Source organism: Nomascus leucogenys, chromosome 21 (genome assembly GCF_006542625.1).
Source record: "Nomascus leucogenys isolate Asia chromosome 21, Asia_NLE_v1, whole genome shotgun sequence".
In the NCBI taxonomy this organism is placed as follows: Eukaryota; Metazoa; Chordata; class Mammalia; order Primates; family Hylobatidae; genus Nomascus; species Nomascus leucogenys.
The window spans coordinates 63,861,759-63,879,985 of NC_044401.1; the positions used below are offsets into that span (position 1 = coordinate 63,861,759).

The 18,227-nt window shown below is 34.1% G+C and overlaps 1 protein-coding gene across 3 annotated transcripts in view; it reads right to left on the bottom strand.

Moving 5' to 3' along the window:
- The window catches only part of CNTN6 (contactin 6), a 338,762-nt gene that overhangs the window by 59,479 nt on the left and 261,056 nt on the right, over positions 1–18,227 (bottom strand). For all 3 annotated transcript variants that reach the window (XM_030802180.1, XM_030802181.1, XM_030802182.1), the window contains one exon: positions 3,989–4,116. In XM_030802180.1, coding sequence (XP_030658040.1) covers positions 3,989–4,116 — 128 coding nt within the window. The remainder of the gene's footprint in view (positions 1–3,988; positions 4,117–18,227) is intronic.

Below are 18,227 nucleotides of genomic sequence, written 5' to 3' on the forward strand. Positions count from 1 at the left end.
GTATCATCCTGCTGGAGAAAATGGATAGGCCACTCTGTAATGCTGCTATAATAAAGACTTCTATCACAAAGAATAAACAACTAAATGAGCAGCAATAAACTTAATTTGCACATTAGATATGCTTTTCCAAGTTCCGACATTTCAGTTGAAAATAACACTGAAGCAATGAGGCCTATAATTGAACATCCAAAACTTCTCCAGTGGGGAAACAAAAACAAATGTTGCCTGCAAACAAGATCATTTTTATAGCCTGCTGTTACTCTGCTTTTTAATAATTTTCCAAATGCCAGATCAAATAATTTCCCCTTTTATGTGATTTTCATATACCTCTTAGTGTATGTACACATTGTAATTTTAATCTCAGTCCTCCAAAATGAAAACACTTAAAACTCTCTTTCCTCTTGATTCCTTGTTTGTGCCTATGAAACATGTCCTTAAATTCTACTGGGCATCTTCTGAGGCGCTGGAAAGGCTGCTGCTAATTGTACTCACAATGTTTGAATGGAAAATCGCCTTATCCTGCTGTATTAGTCAAATAGAAATTTCCAACATACAGTGCAGATAACTTCAGAATCCTCTTAACACAGATAAGCCATATCAGCTAAAAACTAAGCTGCAAAATATCTCACTCTTGTAACTATTATCTTTTCCATGTTATCTAACAACATTTCTTGCATGACTGAGGCTGATAAGTAAATTCAAAGGGAGATGATTGTTTTATCAGCTTTACTGAAATTTCTCATTTGCTCCTTAACACTCTATTACTCTTAAGGTCCCTATACACTGATTTTGGCTTGAGAAACAAAATTATGTTTGATTCTGTAACAGCAATCATATGAATATTATTGATGAAAAAATACACATACACATATACACAACTATTAAGCCATCTTAACGAACAACCAGATGACTATTCACCCAATAGTCAAGAAAATGGTTGAATTGATGTACACTATTATAATTTTTTCCTATGCTAGGCTTCAAATTTTTAGATGGTAAAATAATAATTCCTTGGCAGTGATGTCTTCAACATTTTTACATGAAAGGGAATTAGAGATAACAGTCTAGTTAAGAGGACATGGTAATAACAGACTTAGAACTGTGCTTGTATGACAGTCACACAATTTCATAAAGATTAAACATTACAGATAAATAATAAAGCAACGTTTCTAAGGCTGTTTTTCTTCATACTGTACACACATTTTGTGTTTATTTTATTTATATGTATTTGTGTGGTTAAGTATGTACATGTTTATATTGCATAGGATATTTCTTGTTAATGACAAAGAAGCAAAAGACCCCAAAATCCACTTAAAATGGGATGTGGATATGTCATGAAGGTTAAACTATAGCAAAATTTCCTTCCCATTATTAGGTGTAAATGCATGAAAGTAGCTTGATAATTATGCATAGTGACATCAGTTATGTTAGCATGTACCCTTTTTGTATATGTAAGTTATTCTCCTGTACTGTGTTAGAAATACCAAAACAATGAATTCTCTTCACGAATTTTTGGATTTCGACGTAGGTTCAGGCTTGTACCGCCTTAGGAGAGTGAGGTGATCGATGTCTGTCAGAAATAAAAGATTACAAACCCTATAATTAGAAAGTGAATGCATGTAAAAAGTTTGGTTTTTTCCTTTGATGTTCTTTTTTTTTGCAAAGTGTGCTAAGAAGCTCAGACCCCAAAAAATTGAAAACTGTCAGATTTTAAAGCAAGGAAGCCAGTATGAAAAGTATCCCTACGAACTAAGCTGTATAAGATAATAACATTTTATTAAATCAATAAATATTTACTGGGCACATACCGTTCCCGGCAATGTTCTAGGACTTACGATTCATCATTGATTAAAACAAAAATCCCTGCCCTCTTTATCCTTCTGTTTTAGAAGGGAAGAAAAGACAAAAAAAACCATAATAAATAAGTCAGTTATACAGTTTGTAAGAAGATAAAAAGTGATACAGAAGAAGAAAGAGTGGAACTGATTAAGGTAACAAGGAACGCCTAGTGGGATAATTTTGTTTCAACAACCTCAGCAAAGAGCACTAGAAATGAACAAACAAAAATGTAAGTCAGGCTTTTTTTTTTTTTAACTGAGCTATCTTGATTAATTATTGTTTTACTTATGGAAAGAGCAGAGTAGCTGGGGATTATGGTTAGATTTATGGAATACTTGAAAGTGTGGATAAACTTATTTCCATCATAAGTACTAGGAACCTAACTTGCAGAAAACATGGTTATATTACACTTCTGAAATATGCAAATGTTACATCCAGAATACAGTCCAGTGGCTTCCGAGTTTCTCAGTTAATATTTTTGTTAGCCATCACCTTTTATTTTTCTTTCATCAATTATTAGTGGACTGTAAGTATTATGATGTCAAAGGTTTAAGAAACACTGGAGGAAGAGTGCATATTCATTCAGTTCAATCTACTATTAACTTTTGTTTTTCTTATCCTCCAGAGTGAAGGAATCCCCATCATTGTATTTTAGCAGCAAAACCATTGGCCCTCCTCCCAGATCACCAGTATTCTAAAGAAACTTTCTTTTAAAAACTACATTGCTACTGCTGATGTTTTCTATCCTTTCTATTTCACGTTTTAATGCCCTCTGGATTTTCCCATACCTAGAAGATTTAACTGCAATGCCTTTTTATCCTTCACCACATTTTAATCTTCTGCTGTAATAAAATTAGTGCATACTACCTACACCTTCTTAATTTGAAATGATATAATAAATCTCTTTTTTTTTACCCTTAATGAACTTGTTACTTTTTCAAATATAAAGTGTTCACATTTTTCAGGGTCTGAGTATTGCCAAAAATGTGCTGGAGGAATAGTCTGTTCTTAAATATAGCTATAACATCTATCTTGAAACACTTAAGTCCATCTCTGTCTTAAAAATTGATGACAATACAATCTTAAGGAAGAGAAAGTTTTTCAAAATATGCCACACTGGTTGGATTTTGACACATCAAGTTTTATCAGTCACATTTCCCCAGAATACTTCAGACAATTGTCATCATAATGTAATACGCTTGAGACAAGTTGGCAGAAATATCTTCCAGGCTCAAAGGTGGGTGTTTATTTTCCTTGAGCTATTTTAAATGATGGTTGAAGTGTAGCAGCTAACTACTTTTTATTGAATATATTTATTTTAATGGAAAAGATGAGAAAGCACCAAATGCTGATTCTAATCATTTGGGCTTAATTAGCCGCTTAAACTGCTTTATCAAGAGAGCCATTTTTATCATCCAGGAGGCAATGAAATGATAGAAGTGATACGGCTTCCAGTAAACATACTAGTTTTATGAGCTGAGATTCAACAAAATAAAGCAGCAAAGAAAGAGAATAGTTACTTCTAATATTAATTATGTCCCTTGGTGATAAATGTAGGAACATTTGGATTGATACTGATTTAGAAATCTTAAAAGTATAGAATTTATCTCTATAAATTGTATGAGTTTATCTGCTTACTGTGATGAAAATATAATAATGATTCACATAGATTTTAATTTTTTCTTACTTACTAAAGGTTGTGACCCCACATTTCATTAGTTTTGTACCTGGAGTTATATAAACAAATTAGCCAGTTATGTATTTGGTAGCCTTATTTACATGTAAATATTTCATATAAAAATAAAGATTCTGAAAGACATTTGACCAAAAAAATGTTATCCAGAGACTTTATCAAAACGTCCATGGCCCCTAACATTAAGGCTTTTGAAAAAGCCAAATAATTTAGGTGTAGGTTTTAACTCTAATTACACTCTGACAGCATTTTCAGTTGCCAAAGTATTCACATCTACCCTGGTATCCCACTGGCAAAGTGTGCATGCTATTAATGAGTACGGTAATGGATCTCTTAAATTGTGAAATCAACTATTTTACATATAAAGTATGGTACAGATTTGACACTGTAATACAAGTCATAATATGCCTGCATATTTACAACGTTCATCAAGCACACATGAAGATAATATGATACCTTTTACAATGAGGCTGCCAGTGTTCTTTGCAGTGCCAAACTGATTTGTGGCTATGCATGTGTATGATCCAGCATCTGACCTGGTAACATTATGTATCTTGAGGCTGCCATCCTCCAAGAGAAATATTCTAAAAAGAAAATACATCATTAATAGAAGTAAGGCTCTTCAACATTGGTAAATCATAAGTGCTTATTTTTATTTTAAAACTTTACTAAAATCATGGGTGTATGTGATAATATGAATTCATTCCTTTCCTGTATTATTCCGTTCTTCATTGTGAGCTATCTCTGAGTCTACATATTAAATGGCGTTTGCTTTTATTCTGACACAATATTGATAATTATCATTCTATAACTTGAATTATCATTGTCGATTTCAAAGCATATTAAAAATAAAATCAGTGCTTGGTAGTATAACGTCAAGTTGGTTGATGAATAAGAAATGCAACTATTTACTGTGTATTTTCCAAAGTCAACTCATTGGTGAAAATTGAGCTTGGCTTAGGAGAAATGCAAGCAAATTTTCACAGTTAGTCTGTGTCTTTTTAAACATGGTCTGTCTTAACATTTTCTGTGGCCACACAAAAGGGTGTTGAACCATGACTGTATTTGCCAGTGCTGATGAGTTGAAGAAACTCTATATGGTTCCATGGCCAGAGGGCCATGCTTATTATGTGGCCTATCCCATCAAAAAGAGGAAGGAAAGAGTAGAATGAATAAGGCTTCATGGGTTAATTATGAATTAATATTAATATTCCTAAAAGATAGAGTACAAAAAGGAGGTTTATCTGCCAAAGAAGTTCCCATCTTTCATAAAATAATCCATATTAAATTTTTTCTGAAACTCTAGCATGGTCTAAAGCACAATGCCGCTGAAATCAGAAAAAAAAAAAAAAAACCTGAGATTTGTTCCCTGAAAAATTCACCATCAAATATAATAAGAGGAGACCAAAAAAATGTAAAAACAAAAGCATTCGTCCAATTTCAGGTTACCATATTTTGTATCTTACAAATGTAGTTATCAACCTTTTAAAAACATTAGTAGGTAGTCAAGATTGTATCAAAATATGTGACAACATACTAATTTTTAACAACAGTTTTAAAGGCAAGAAAGGGTAGACAATTTGCACGCATGCCATATCCATTAACAATAACAAAATAGTATTTGCTGCATGGCAAACATATCGTTGTTTCTAATATATGTAACACAAAATGTAGCTAATATAATTAATTACTCAATTTGAAACACAGAGAATACCAGCCAACGACAATTTGTAGGAAGCCAGCTTCTGATGGATTTATTATTAATAACAGATTCCAAATTCTGTTATCAGTGAGTGGAAGGAGCCACATCTGAATTTAGAATGTTCCATGGCATGTAATCAGATTTTTTAAAGTCATTATCTTAGAGTATTCCCCCATAGCAGACATTTAATGTCTTATTTAATTTCTGAGATGTCTAGTGTACTAGATCCCAATTTACATTAACAATTGAATTATGCCATTATTGATAGAGTAACAAAACTATTCTATTATGCAGCAAACTCAGGCCAAATATAATTCTTTATCTGATTTCAATTAGAAGAGGTAAATGTGAGAAGCTTTTGGGTGCATCTACCCCTAACATTTAGGAATAACTAGGAATTCTGAGCAACACAGAAACCTGAACTATTGGCCAATAAAAAACACATGACAGAAATGATTGATATGTCTGCTGATATCTAAAGGCCACCAAGCAAGTTTTTCAGCCACTAAGTCAATGCCAATGTTTATATTTCATGTAACTTTTCATATAACTTCCAGAAAGGAATAATTCATGTGTGCAGTGGTACCCTGAGTATACTACCCCTTTCAGGCTCAGTAGGTCTTCAGTGTTTGCTAAATTGAGTTGAAACAGCCATCATTGAGGCTGATTATTTCTATGAAATCCTAATCAATACATCAATATTTCTTAAGTGCTTACTACTGTTTAAGGTACTGAGAGAGCAAACTAAGAAAAGTTAAAATCTGCCCTAGACTAACTAGCTAAGTAGCAGAGAATGAAGTTATATCTAATTATCCTAGTACTCATGCTTTTTCCAGAACCATTACTTTGCCTTACGTTTAGTAAAATAATTCTGCATGTTAATTATATGGTCCAAGAAGTTTCAGCAGTCATCACTAGATGCCCTAAAGATACTCCATGTCTTTGTTCCTCAAAATGTGGTCTTATCCCAGACCTAATGAATCAAACTTCATTTTCACAAGACACCCTATGCACTGTAGTACAAACAGTGACTAGCATGTACAATAAAGTTTGAGAAGTACTGATCTATTAAACTTTAATCTGAAAATTTTTTCTTTACTTCAAAGTAAGACTACATCTTACTTGTGATCTTATGAAAATAATTTATAAAAGAATAATAACATACATTTTAAGTGTTTTATAAAAATAACCTAACTAGTAACCAAATTGATTTATGATTTATTAAAATAAACTTTAAAAGTTCTCTCTGTTGATCTAGGATATAGAATATCAAAGATGTAATCATAACTAAAGATTTTATGGCATAACAAATAGTACAGATATTTGAATGTATCACTTAGATTTCTCCTTTAATTAATAAGAGATATTAAAATATAGTAAAAAATCTCGTGACAATATAAGCAGAATCAAACAACCTGATCATTGTCTTAATTTTATTAAGAAAAAAATTAAACAAAAACTATAAAAGTAAGAATTTCCAGTTTTTCAACATATCTAAACACATCTTAGCAGAAATGATTTTTAAAAAGCAAAAAGAAGGAACACTCAGTGAAGATCAAATTGTACTGAGCAACTGGCATTTTCAAATAAGGCAAAATGCACATGTAAGAATTAACTGGAACATTTTAATTGATGATTTTGGTAACATTCATAGAGAAAGACTGATTTTTTTCTATTCTTCTCTTAGAATATGCAAAAAAGATACTTTATCTCAAGGATTGGTAATAACATATCAATGAACGATATTAAAATATTCTACCTTCATTTGCATATATGCTTCTCTGGCATTAAAAAAACACACACACACACACAGCCAGAAGTATAGATAAGCTTGGCTATCTGTATAAAACAGGAAAAATATTCTGATAATAAAACTAGAGATTTGCATGAATAATTAGTAAAAAGCATATAGTTATAGGGAAAAAAGCAGAAGGTAATACCATGATTACATATTATATGTATATTATTATATGAGGATTTAAGGTTGAAGTTATACTACTAATATACAACGAATAATAAAAATATGTGTGGAAATTTGTGAGCATCATGAAATGATGGAAAGACTTCCAAAAATTCAATAGCAGTTTAAATGCATGATTGAAAGTGGAGCAATGTTAAGATATTTTTTCCTTCTTAATCAGCAAATACTTACTAAATGTCTACTGTGTTTGAAACAGTATGTTAGGTGTTACAATGGGGATGTGAAAATAAAAAGTGTTCGATGTTAAAGGTGCTCTTTTCCATATTAAAACTCACTGTTATAAATTTATGGAGGCTATGATATATTATAGGGAGCTGGCTCTGCACTGGCCTTCTAGTAAGTGTGTAATAAAAGTCAACTCATCGAATGCCTAAGACAAACTTCTGGGCTAGGTATTGTTTGCACCCCTATTTTATAAATCAGGAAACAGGCATAAAGAGAAGCAATAAGTGACTCAAGGTACCCACTAGATGGCGGAGGGCTCAGATTCTAACCATATCTTTCTTTAGACCAGAAAACACTTATTTTAGCAAATTCTCTTTCCGTTCATTTCCAAAACATAGTTTACTAATAGCAGAGTTACTAAAAGCAGCATAAATTTAAGCTATATGTGCATGTACATATGTGTGTGTATCTATATATGTATAATTTTATTTGCATAGAATGACCTTTAATATTGAAGATTTAAAATCTGATCTTCAGAGTCTAATAACTCTCTAAAATGTGATGGAACATTTGTGTGTGTACGTGTATGTGCATTTTCTCAAGATTCTTAGTTTATGTGGCATCTTAAAAGCAGGCCTAATATCCATTCCCCTGCTATGGAAGAGAGTTTTAACCATAGATATCTTAACACGTGAGGTACTAATAATGGTCATGCTAATACTAAGGATTATTTTTCTTCTTTTCTTGGGCCATCCTGTGCAATTATGGTGTAATTAGCAGAGTGGATAAAAACTTGGACTTTGAGGTCAAACTACTTATGACCAAATCTGAATCCCAACATTTGATTTTTGTGTTACTGGGCCAAGTTAATTAATGGCCCAAGTCCTTTTTTTTTTTTTTTTTTTTTTGTCTATAGCATAGAAATACTAATATTACCTGTGTCACAGAGTCATAGGATTAATTGATATAAATAGTTCAAACTGCTTAGCACTGTACCTGACTCCATTAGCAGTCAACAGGTAGGCTTTTAATGAACCGATTTCTCATCCTGCCTAGGAATGTAGGCACATCTATAACTCCATGAGGAATAAATAACAAGGAAAGAAGAAATTGTTTTATCACACTGCATTTTGAACAGAGGCCTGAGAACTATATACTGGGCTTTTTGAAAGGAGTCTAATGCCAGCAAAACTTTCCTCAGCATTGTTTCACTGCTGAAAACCCTTCCTTGAATTCATGCAACCTCTTGTCTGTATTCTTAGCTACTTAATCTTTTTGATCTACAATGCTCTAATTTTTATTTTAGGAATGATAATGTGATTGTTGTAAAAGTTAATTAAATGCTAGATATTAATCCAATTCTTATTCTTAGCTGATACTAATATTTGACATTTTCTCTCCTCCAAGACTCCAGTTACTATTTCTGATTCTCACTCTGTTAGTTGCTCATGCCTAATGTCTTCTTAAAATTCTTGCCTATGGCTGGACTCAGAAGTACGTTATGTGGCTTTAACTAAGGTCTGGTTATCAGTCCCTAGACTCTCCTTGGTTTTGGCATCAACAAATTCTGACATTTGACTTACGGTGTTGGTATGTTTCCTCCTTATTTCCTCAATAAGTTTAGTGATAACACCATTTCTCTCATGTCTTTATTCTCTAATATCCACTTAATTAGAATATTTTAACTGTTCACACAATTAAATAGAAAAATCTTCCCCAAATTACCAAACCTCAATATTCTCTTTAGATAATTAAATCACTGATTATAGCATTTGCATTTAAAATGTTCTGTAAAATTAGAATTTAAAGGCATTTATATGTGTAGATACCGGATGACCATTCAACTAATAGAAAAATTAATAGTGTTTGTATTGTACCATGCAATTCCTCTAATGCATTATGAGTCAAAATTCAGAAGAACAAGCTGTGTCTGACAGTTAAGTGACACTGGGTAGATTTTATAGTAGCTTTAGAATATAGAACATGGGCAAAACTAAGCCAATAACATATAAATATTTCAAGGTTAACTGATAAGTTGAAGGCAGATTTTTTAAGAGCAGTTGAACATGCGTATTTTAATCTTCCCACTGTCAGGGAAGGTAGGTAGTATACACAGAAAACAAAAGTAACAGATGTCTTACCCATTTGCCTGCCTTTATACCTATTACCTTCTATTTGGTGGATCATTATGAATAGAACACCATGAAGGAGAAGGATCACATCAAATCCACTTGGAGGGCTTCTTTACCTGCAGCATGTGCATCAAATTTTGTGTTACTTTAAGGAACTACATCGAGACTAATGCGGAATGTTTTTACCCTCGTTTTTCTGGTGTCTTAGTCCATTTAGTGTTGCTATATCAGACTCCCTGAGACTCAGTAATTTATAAAGAAAAATGGTTTATTTGGCTCATGATTCTGGTGGCTGGAAGGTTCACGGTTGGGCAGCTGCAGCTGGTGAGGTTCTCAGGCTGCTTCAACTCATGGCAAAAAGCAGAAAGAAACTGGTGTGTGCAAAGAGGTCACATGGCAAGAGGGGAAGTAAGAGAGAGAAACTGAGGAAGCCAGACTCTTTTTAAAACGCTTTCTAGCAGGAACAAATCTATTCTCAAGAGACCAAGAACTCACTCACCCCAGAGGGAGGGCATTAATCTATTAAGGAGGGAACTGTCCCCAAGGCCCAAACAGGCTCCACCTCCCAAAACTGCCACATGGAAGATAAAATTTCAATATGAGTTTTATTGGGGAAAATCCATATCCAAACCATAGCACCTGCATTGCATGAACTAATACCTGTTCATAATTATTTCAATACAATAGAGATTAACATTCACATCCTTTTTTGTCACTATAACAAATCTAATATCTACCCAATCCTTTATTTACATACAGAAAACAGATCTGTACATGTAGATTCCAAGATGTGAATAGAAAATAAGAAATGCTCCAGATTTTTTGTTTGGTATCAACCATAACTTAGTACAAAGTTTGAGTACAAAGAGGATTAGAAATAGCTAAATTTCTTAAACTAAAAAAAAAAAAAATTAGGTCATTGGGCAATTATAATTTCTTGTTGCTGAAACTAGAGCAATACTGCTATTTTTATAGTTAGATTATTAACTGGAGTATTGCTTCCAGTTCTGTCTAAAGATAATGCTGTAGACCATGAAATTTTAATTGACTAATTTTACTGATATTTGGAAAATGTAAAATTGATTTTATTAAAATGAGTTAGGTAAGAAACAGAAATGTGGGTATAAATTCTTCCTGTTCACAATTTAAGTTTTAGGTAAAATCTCCCACTGGAATCTATTTTAGATCAAATACTGATATTGTGGTAAAATGTCCCACTGGAATCTGTTTTAGATTAAATATTAATATTGCATTTTAATGATTTTTGCACCCAATTATTATAGTTAAGGTGTAATATCTATGCTAATGTCACTATCACTTAATAAGCTATCTGTTAAAATTTTCTTATTTTAACAAACCACATAAAAAGTCAATTACAAACAAGTAAATTACAAAGTTTCCTCATTTAAATCAAAATAAAGGTTGTCCTTTCCATCATTTTATGTCAGTAACTTTAATTATAAGTAATTGTACGGCTGGGCATGGTGGTTCATGCCTGTAATCCTAGTACACTGAGAGGCCAGAGTGGGTGAATCACTTGAGGTCAGGAGTTCGAGACCAGACTGGCCAATATGGTGAAACCCCGTCTGTACTGAAAATACAAAAATTAGCCGGGTATGGTGGTTTGTGCCTGTAATTTCAGCTACTCAGGAAGCTGAGGTGGGAGAATCACTTGAGCGTGGGAGGTGGAGTTTGCAGTAAGTCAAGATCGTGTCACTGCACTACAGCCTGGTGGACTAAGTGAGACCCTGTCTCCAAAAAAAAAAAAAAAAAAAATACCAAGTAATTGTACATAAGTAGTTATACACAGAGAATATGTGATATCTGATACCCCTGTCCAGGCAAAATTCAAAGATTTAATCAATGGATTAATGAAAACCTAATTTGTCATTCCTTATAAGATCATCAATGTAGTTAAAATGAAAAAAAGCAAAAGAGACAGAGATGAAGTGAAAATGAAGTACTGTCTCAAGAGAGACACGATCGAGAGACCAGAGGAAACAAATCTAAATCTGGCCACTGTACCAAGTAATGTAGATCACATTTTCAGGAAAGCACAGGCACAGACAATTGTTAATCAGTTCTGAACAAGAGGAAACACATATCAAAAAATTCAGGAAAATTTATAGAAAGGACTGTTAAATATTATATTCATCTCTTTTATTTTGTCTGACTTTGGGGAAAGAACACAAATATTTATTTTCAGGGAAGAGTTGTGTGAGTCCCAAAGAGGAAATAAATGTTTATAATTTGCAAATCTTTCTTTGAGTACCCTCCTTCACAGAACCTGCCAGACAAAAGCCTAAACTCTCTTCTCCTCATATCTAGAAGAGGTTTTGCTCTCCAATCTGCTTATCTGAATCCCGTTCACCTTCCAAAACCTACTTTGATTCCCAGTGTTTCAGACACACCTTGTGAATCTTTTAGGTTGTCTCAGTTCCACTGACTGTCAAAGGTTCAGGTAATGCAGCTCCACCAGCAAAGGGGCAGTCAGGTAAATAAATCCCCTTTTCTTTCCTTCCACGGACTGTTCCCAAGTGGTTTCTCTCTATAGCCTGTCCGGAAGCAACCTATGTGGCTGACAACCTAAGATGTCAAGCTACCAATGATGTGACTGTGGCTTGAAGTGAGGCAGCAGCTGTGCAGTAAGATACAGTCATCCATTGCTACCCTGCAAGTGGACCTCCCTGAGAAGCAGAACTGAGCACTGTTTCCTGGGGAACCCCACCAAGATATACAGGTTTCTCTATCACGTCCTTCCCCAGTCACTAGAGTTCACGATATGCTCTTTCTCTCCACGTCAAAAAACTGAGATGCAGGGAGATTCAATAACTAACTTAACTGCAGCCCGGATACAGGTCTTCTGATATGGAGTCAGTGTTTTTTCTACTGAGTCATTATCTAAATCATTTTACTGTCTTGTACTTTTAATTTTCTTTTTAGATGATAAGTTTTTGCTCCCCAAATATGTTGTAAAAGCTAAGGTTTGTTTGAGGCAGGTGATACAGGGATTATAAGACCATGGACTCTAAAGTCAGTTCACTTTGAATATGTGCCTGAGTTTCTGTTTTTGGCCATGTTAATTTAGGAGCAGTTGCTTGATTTCTATGCCAACTTTGTACAGAATGGAGATATGAGTAGTAATAACATCATCATCTTGTTTTGAGAATTAAATACATTATGCTATATATATACAGAGAGAGAGAGCCTAGAGCATAATGGGTGTCCCAAGATAATAGCTAATATTCTTTATTTGTTTATATTCTCCAAGAAGCCCAAGAATTAGCAGGTACTTAATAAATATGCATTTTTCTGATTGCATTTACTGTTAAATATTCAGCCTTTTCTTTCTAGACCCAGATGTATATTTGTCAATATTATCAATAAATTCAGTCCCCTAACAGAAAGCGATTTAGTCAAACAACCACATTATTTATAAGTATAAATAAGGAGTATAAACTGTATACTTACAAACAATGTGGTTATTTGATCACTGAAGTGACTTTCTGTTAGTTTGCTGTTGCCCCTTAAAGCAGTACAAAAGTTGATGCAAAGAAATGGAGTTGGCCTTCGAACAATGCAGGGGTTGGGGTGCCAACTTTCTCACAGAGTTGAAATTCCACCTGTAACTTTTGACTTCCTAAAATTAACTACTAATAGTCTCCAATGGACCAGAAGCATTACTGATAACATAAACAGTCCATGAACAAGTTTTGCATGTTATATGCATTATACAATGTATTTTTACAATAAAGTCAGCTAGAGAAGATATCCTGTTACTAAGAAAATCATAAGGAAGAGAAAATATATTTACTATTTATTATGTGGAAGTGGATCATAATAAAGTTCTTCATCATCTTGACAGTGAGTAGGCTGAGGAGAAGGAGGAAGAAGAGGTGTCTGGTCTCACTGTCTTAGGAGTGGCAAAGGTGAAAGAGGTGGAGGAGGTGAAAGGAGAGGCAGGAGAGGCAGGCACAGTCAGTGTAACTTTTAATGAAAAAAACTCAAGTATAAATAGACATGCACAGTTCAATCCCCGTTGTCCAATGGTCAACTCTACATTCAAATCACTAGGATAAGACTTGGTGTATAAAACAAATCTTAATCATTATTTTTTTCAGTTCTGATCATGAAACTAAAGGGTTTATTACAAGCCAGAGTAAAATGTTTTTAATTATTATAATAATATAGACCCTGTTTGGTGATTCCTAAATATTCATCTGATTCACAGAATTATTGTAATAAGATCTCTAGTATTTTTTTTAGCCTCTGTCCTAGCTCCAGGCAAATAATAGTGTTCCTTTGGGCAGCTGTATTGAGTTATATTAGGCATAGTGTAATTAAATATTTATGGGCCGTAGGAAGAGGAAAAGGAAAGGAAACAAAAATGAAAACCTACATGAAGTGACATCATAAACAGGTAACAAATAAATCCAATTTGCTATGTTTTGCTGGAAAGCAGGTGCTTATAAAAGAAACAGACAGGCCCGGCAGGGTGGCTCACACCTTTAATCCCAATGCTTTGGGAGGCCGAGGTGGGCAGATAACTAGATCAGGAGTTCGAGACCAGCATGGACAACATGGCGAAACCCCTTCCCTACTAAAAATACAAAAATTAGCCGGGCATGGTGGGTGCTTGCCTGTAATCCCAGCCATTCCAGAGGCTGATGCATGAGAATTGCTTGAACCCGGAAGGCAGAGGTTGCAGTGAGCCGAGATCTTGCCACTACACTCAAGCCTGGGTGAAAGAGGGAGACTCCCCCAAAACAAACAAACAAACAAAAGAAATAGACCTGAGTAATTTTATGTTACTTTTTTTTGGCAACTCTTCAACAAAATCGAGAAATACATATTTTTAACTATTAAATAGCTAAGGATATACTTCCCATTAACTGATTTTTCAAGGATGATTCAGGGTCTTTAGGTAGTTAACTGAAAGGGTTTAATTAGCAAATAGTTGTTCAGAAGGGTTACCTAGATATTAGAAATAGACTCAAATACATTTTAATTTAAATGAGAACGTTACTGGTGCCAGTTTCTACTTTTTCAGAATTCCTAGTGTCTGTAACTGTATTTACAACTAGTGCGTAATTACTGGAGTGAACAAATGATTCAGTCTTAAGTCTTTGGTTCAACTGTCTTAAACTCCAAAGCAGAAAGCAAGCATCAAATATTCAGACCTCTAAATTTATCAAAATGTGTCGCCTTGTTTAATATACACAAATAATTTAAGTGTCATCTTTGTAGTGGCTGACGCAACACAAACACAGATTCAGGGTGACTGAATTATGGCACAAATTAGGAGATGATAGGTAAGAGCAGTTGCTAAATAACGTAATTACTTGGTGCCATGATGTGTCTTTATTCTGATGGCATGCCAGAGTGTGCTGCTATGCTGACTCCCATAAAAGGTTAAGGAAATACAATTTAACATTAACAAAACAGCATCAGATGGAAAGCCTAACTAAATTAATCCAGTGAAATAGGCCAAAGAGAAATATTTAGCTCTTCAGTAGAAGAAGGGAAAGATAAAATGTCTCCATTCACTGCAGCATTTTGGGATGCCTGAGAAAACACAAAAGAGAATTAATATAGATTCATATGCTAACATGCCTTATAGCCCAAGTAAATCAAAAGAAAAGATGAGAAAGTATGAAGTTGGCAAAGGACACAAAAATTTGTGAATGCAGGACTTTAAAGAAATAAATTAAAAAAAAAATCCAACAAACTATGCTCCCAAAGTTACTAGAGGAGAACGAATTGAAAATACAATAGAGGAGAGAGTTATGCAGAACAGAATGGAGAAGTCTGAACATTGTGAGGCCATTCTGGCTATGCTATTATTACATTTATGACTATGAACCTATTGTGTGATTTCCTCAGGGCTTTGAAGTTTTATAAATGTAAAGTTGTTTCTGCTGGAAAGCTTTAGGATAGACAGATGAGATTCAAGTCAGATGACCTTAAACTAGCAACTTGAAACTTAAGGTTCTCGGCTTCCTTCACATATAAGAAGGTGAGAGAACAGGGCTGGAACACTAATGATGGTTAACTCTTTCACTCCAGCTCCCTGTAATCTGATGATTTCAGGACATGAGTATCTGAAAACTTGAGTTTCAAGATAGATAGAACATGGTTTTGAAAGTGATGGATGCTAGTGGAATTTCCAATCCTGGATTCCGTTTGGCTACTGAATTATAGCATTCTTCAGAGTCTACAAAATTAGGTTTACAAAAGTGGCTGAGAATAGGGGACCAACCTGGGCAAGACTCTTTGTCTGCTAACTTTAACTCTTTCTTCTTAGTTATAATACACAGTCTTATACCTATTTTAATTCCTTTGTGGGGCTTAGCGACTTTAACCTGTTTATTGAATTTACATATCTATCTCTCTATGCCATCAAAAATTACATTGTATGTTACATTAAAAATCCAATCACAACGTTCCTTTTGAACATTGTGTATTCAAGATGCTGTGCCACTGAAAGAACTGATATTTTTGTATTGATGTGAATAAATAAGACTCCATCTATCAGTATTTGCACAACATATTGACCTATTCTATACCTTTTAGTGACATAAAGATAGAGTTTTACCTTGCATATCACTATTTTCAGAAGATTTTTTTAGTATAACTCTGAAGAAACAAAAAAAAATGTGTATATTATGAAGGACTGCCTTTAATTCCACATGGACACCAGAAATCTAATTAAAATCCTGCAGTGTTATGTTTAAGATTATACAAGGCTTTGGAGTCAGAGCTTCTCAGAACTGAATGTTTTTCTATCACTTACTGATTGCAGTATGATGCTTAACTTCTCTCAGCCTTTACTCATCTAAAAATATGAATAAATGCCTCTCATAGGTATGTTGTAAAAGTTAACGAAATGATGTATCAAACATCTTAACACACTATCTGCCCTTGATGGATAGCATATAAATGGATATATCATCATCATTATTATTCTTATATAATGAAACTCATGGTTAAATATGGGGAGGATAGATTTATGGGTGTATTTAGTTAATTTAATTGGAGATCGAATTAAAATATATGTTATTAGGTTTGTCCAAGCATTCCTTGAGTAGTCAAAGAGTCAATTCTTGGATGCCTCACAAAATGATTTGAGTACCCTTTACTTGTATTTAGAGGACTCATGGGAGAAGTGTGTCTTGTATTGAGGAAGGGAAATCTGTACCCAAAATTCTGAAATGACACCAAGTCTGGATACCAAATATAGAGTAAGACAGTCGCATAATAAGCCTGTACCTCCCGCTTTTCTCTTCCGGGAAAAATTCTCACTCACTCTTCAACTGCCAGTTCAGTTACCTGCAACCTGTTGAAGCCGTTCTAGACTCCTGTAAGCCAAGTTAGTGAATTGCCCTCACTCTCTTCACATGTTAGTGGTGACACATGCCCCACTGCCCCGGAGCTGTGGGCTTGTCTGCCTTCCCCAGGAGACTCTGAGCTCATTCAAGTTATAAACCCAGAATCTTTCACAAGGCCTGTCAAATTGATTTGCCACTATACTTATAAATAAATGAATCGTTTGACAAGTCACACTTGAGAATCAGATTTGTCACTTCACATTAGTAGTCCTCAAACCATGCTCCTTGGAGAGCTAGGGGATTTCTAGGGCACACCATGGAGATTTAGGGCGAGAGGGATTGAGGAGGGCATTGAGTGGGGTTCTGGTTCTCCCTCCAGGACATTAGCCAGATTAGTTCAATTTTATCTGTGGTATGAAAGGTTTTCTTGCATAAATTTCATTTGAAAAAAAATTTAAGAAGTTCTATGAAAAAAAAGAAAAACAAAATTGAAAAATTCTAGTCAGTCAGTGGCTAAAAAAAAAAAAAAAGTGCTCTGACAGCTTCCCTGCTTGTTTGGAAGGTTTTAACAAGACTGATTTCTACACTGTTACTCCAGCTTTTATTTCTTCTACTGGATTGTCATAGACAGCAATTCTTTTTCTAGTTATTTATTTTTATTTTTTTTTAAATACACTCACTGGCATTAGAAGTGTGGGTGTAACAAATATCTGTCATCAACCATTTTCTTCTTAAGTAAATAAAAAAGGACATTATGCTTTAAAATATATCAAGTAACCACTTCTTTTCTCAAAAATCAAACCAAGAACAAAAGGTCATTTGTATAAATTACATGAATAAGTGACCTTTTCTGTCTATAAAATTATTGCTGTTGAATATTTATGTAAAATTTTGAAGATACAAATGTCACTCAGAAATTAGAAGCAAGAGATAAAATAAGTACATATCATTCTACAGCCAATTATATTCATATTTTCAAAAAGTGAGAGAACTAAGGATTTATATCTCTTCAACAGTGAGATAGAATGAATGGCTGAACTGTTAGGATAGGAATCAAAGTTCTGGGGTGGAACAGAGAAAAAATGAAGCACATTTCTATTTAAGTAGATATGTATGCACCAAACCCGTGCTCCTCTAGATGGTATTCAACAACTTCAGCCACTCTTGAAGGCAGAGGGAATGAACTTATACAAATTCAGATTCCTTAACCTATTCCACACCCACTAAATCAAAATCATGGGCATGGCTCTGGGATCTGCCTTTTTCACAAGATTCTTATGGTGCATGATCAAATTTGAAACTGACTGATATAGCAGCCCATGAATTCACAGCCACTCTACAAGGAAGCCTACCCATTTTCTGTTGTAAAATACAGTGTAAGAATTTA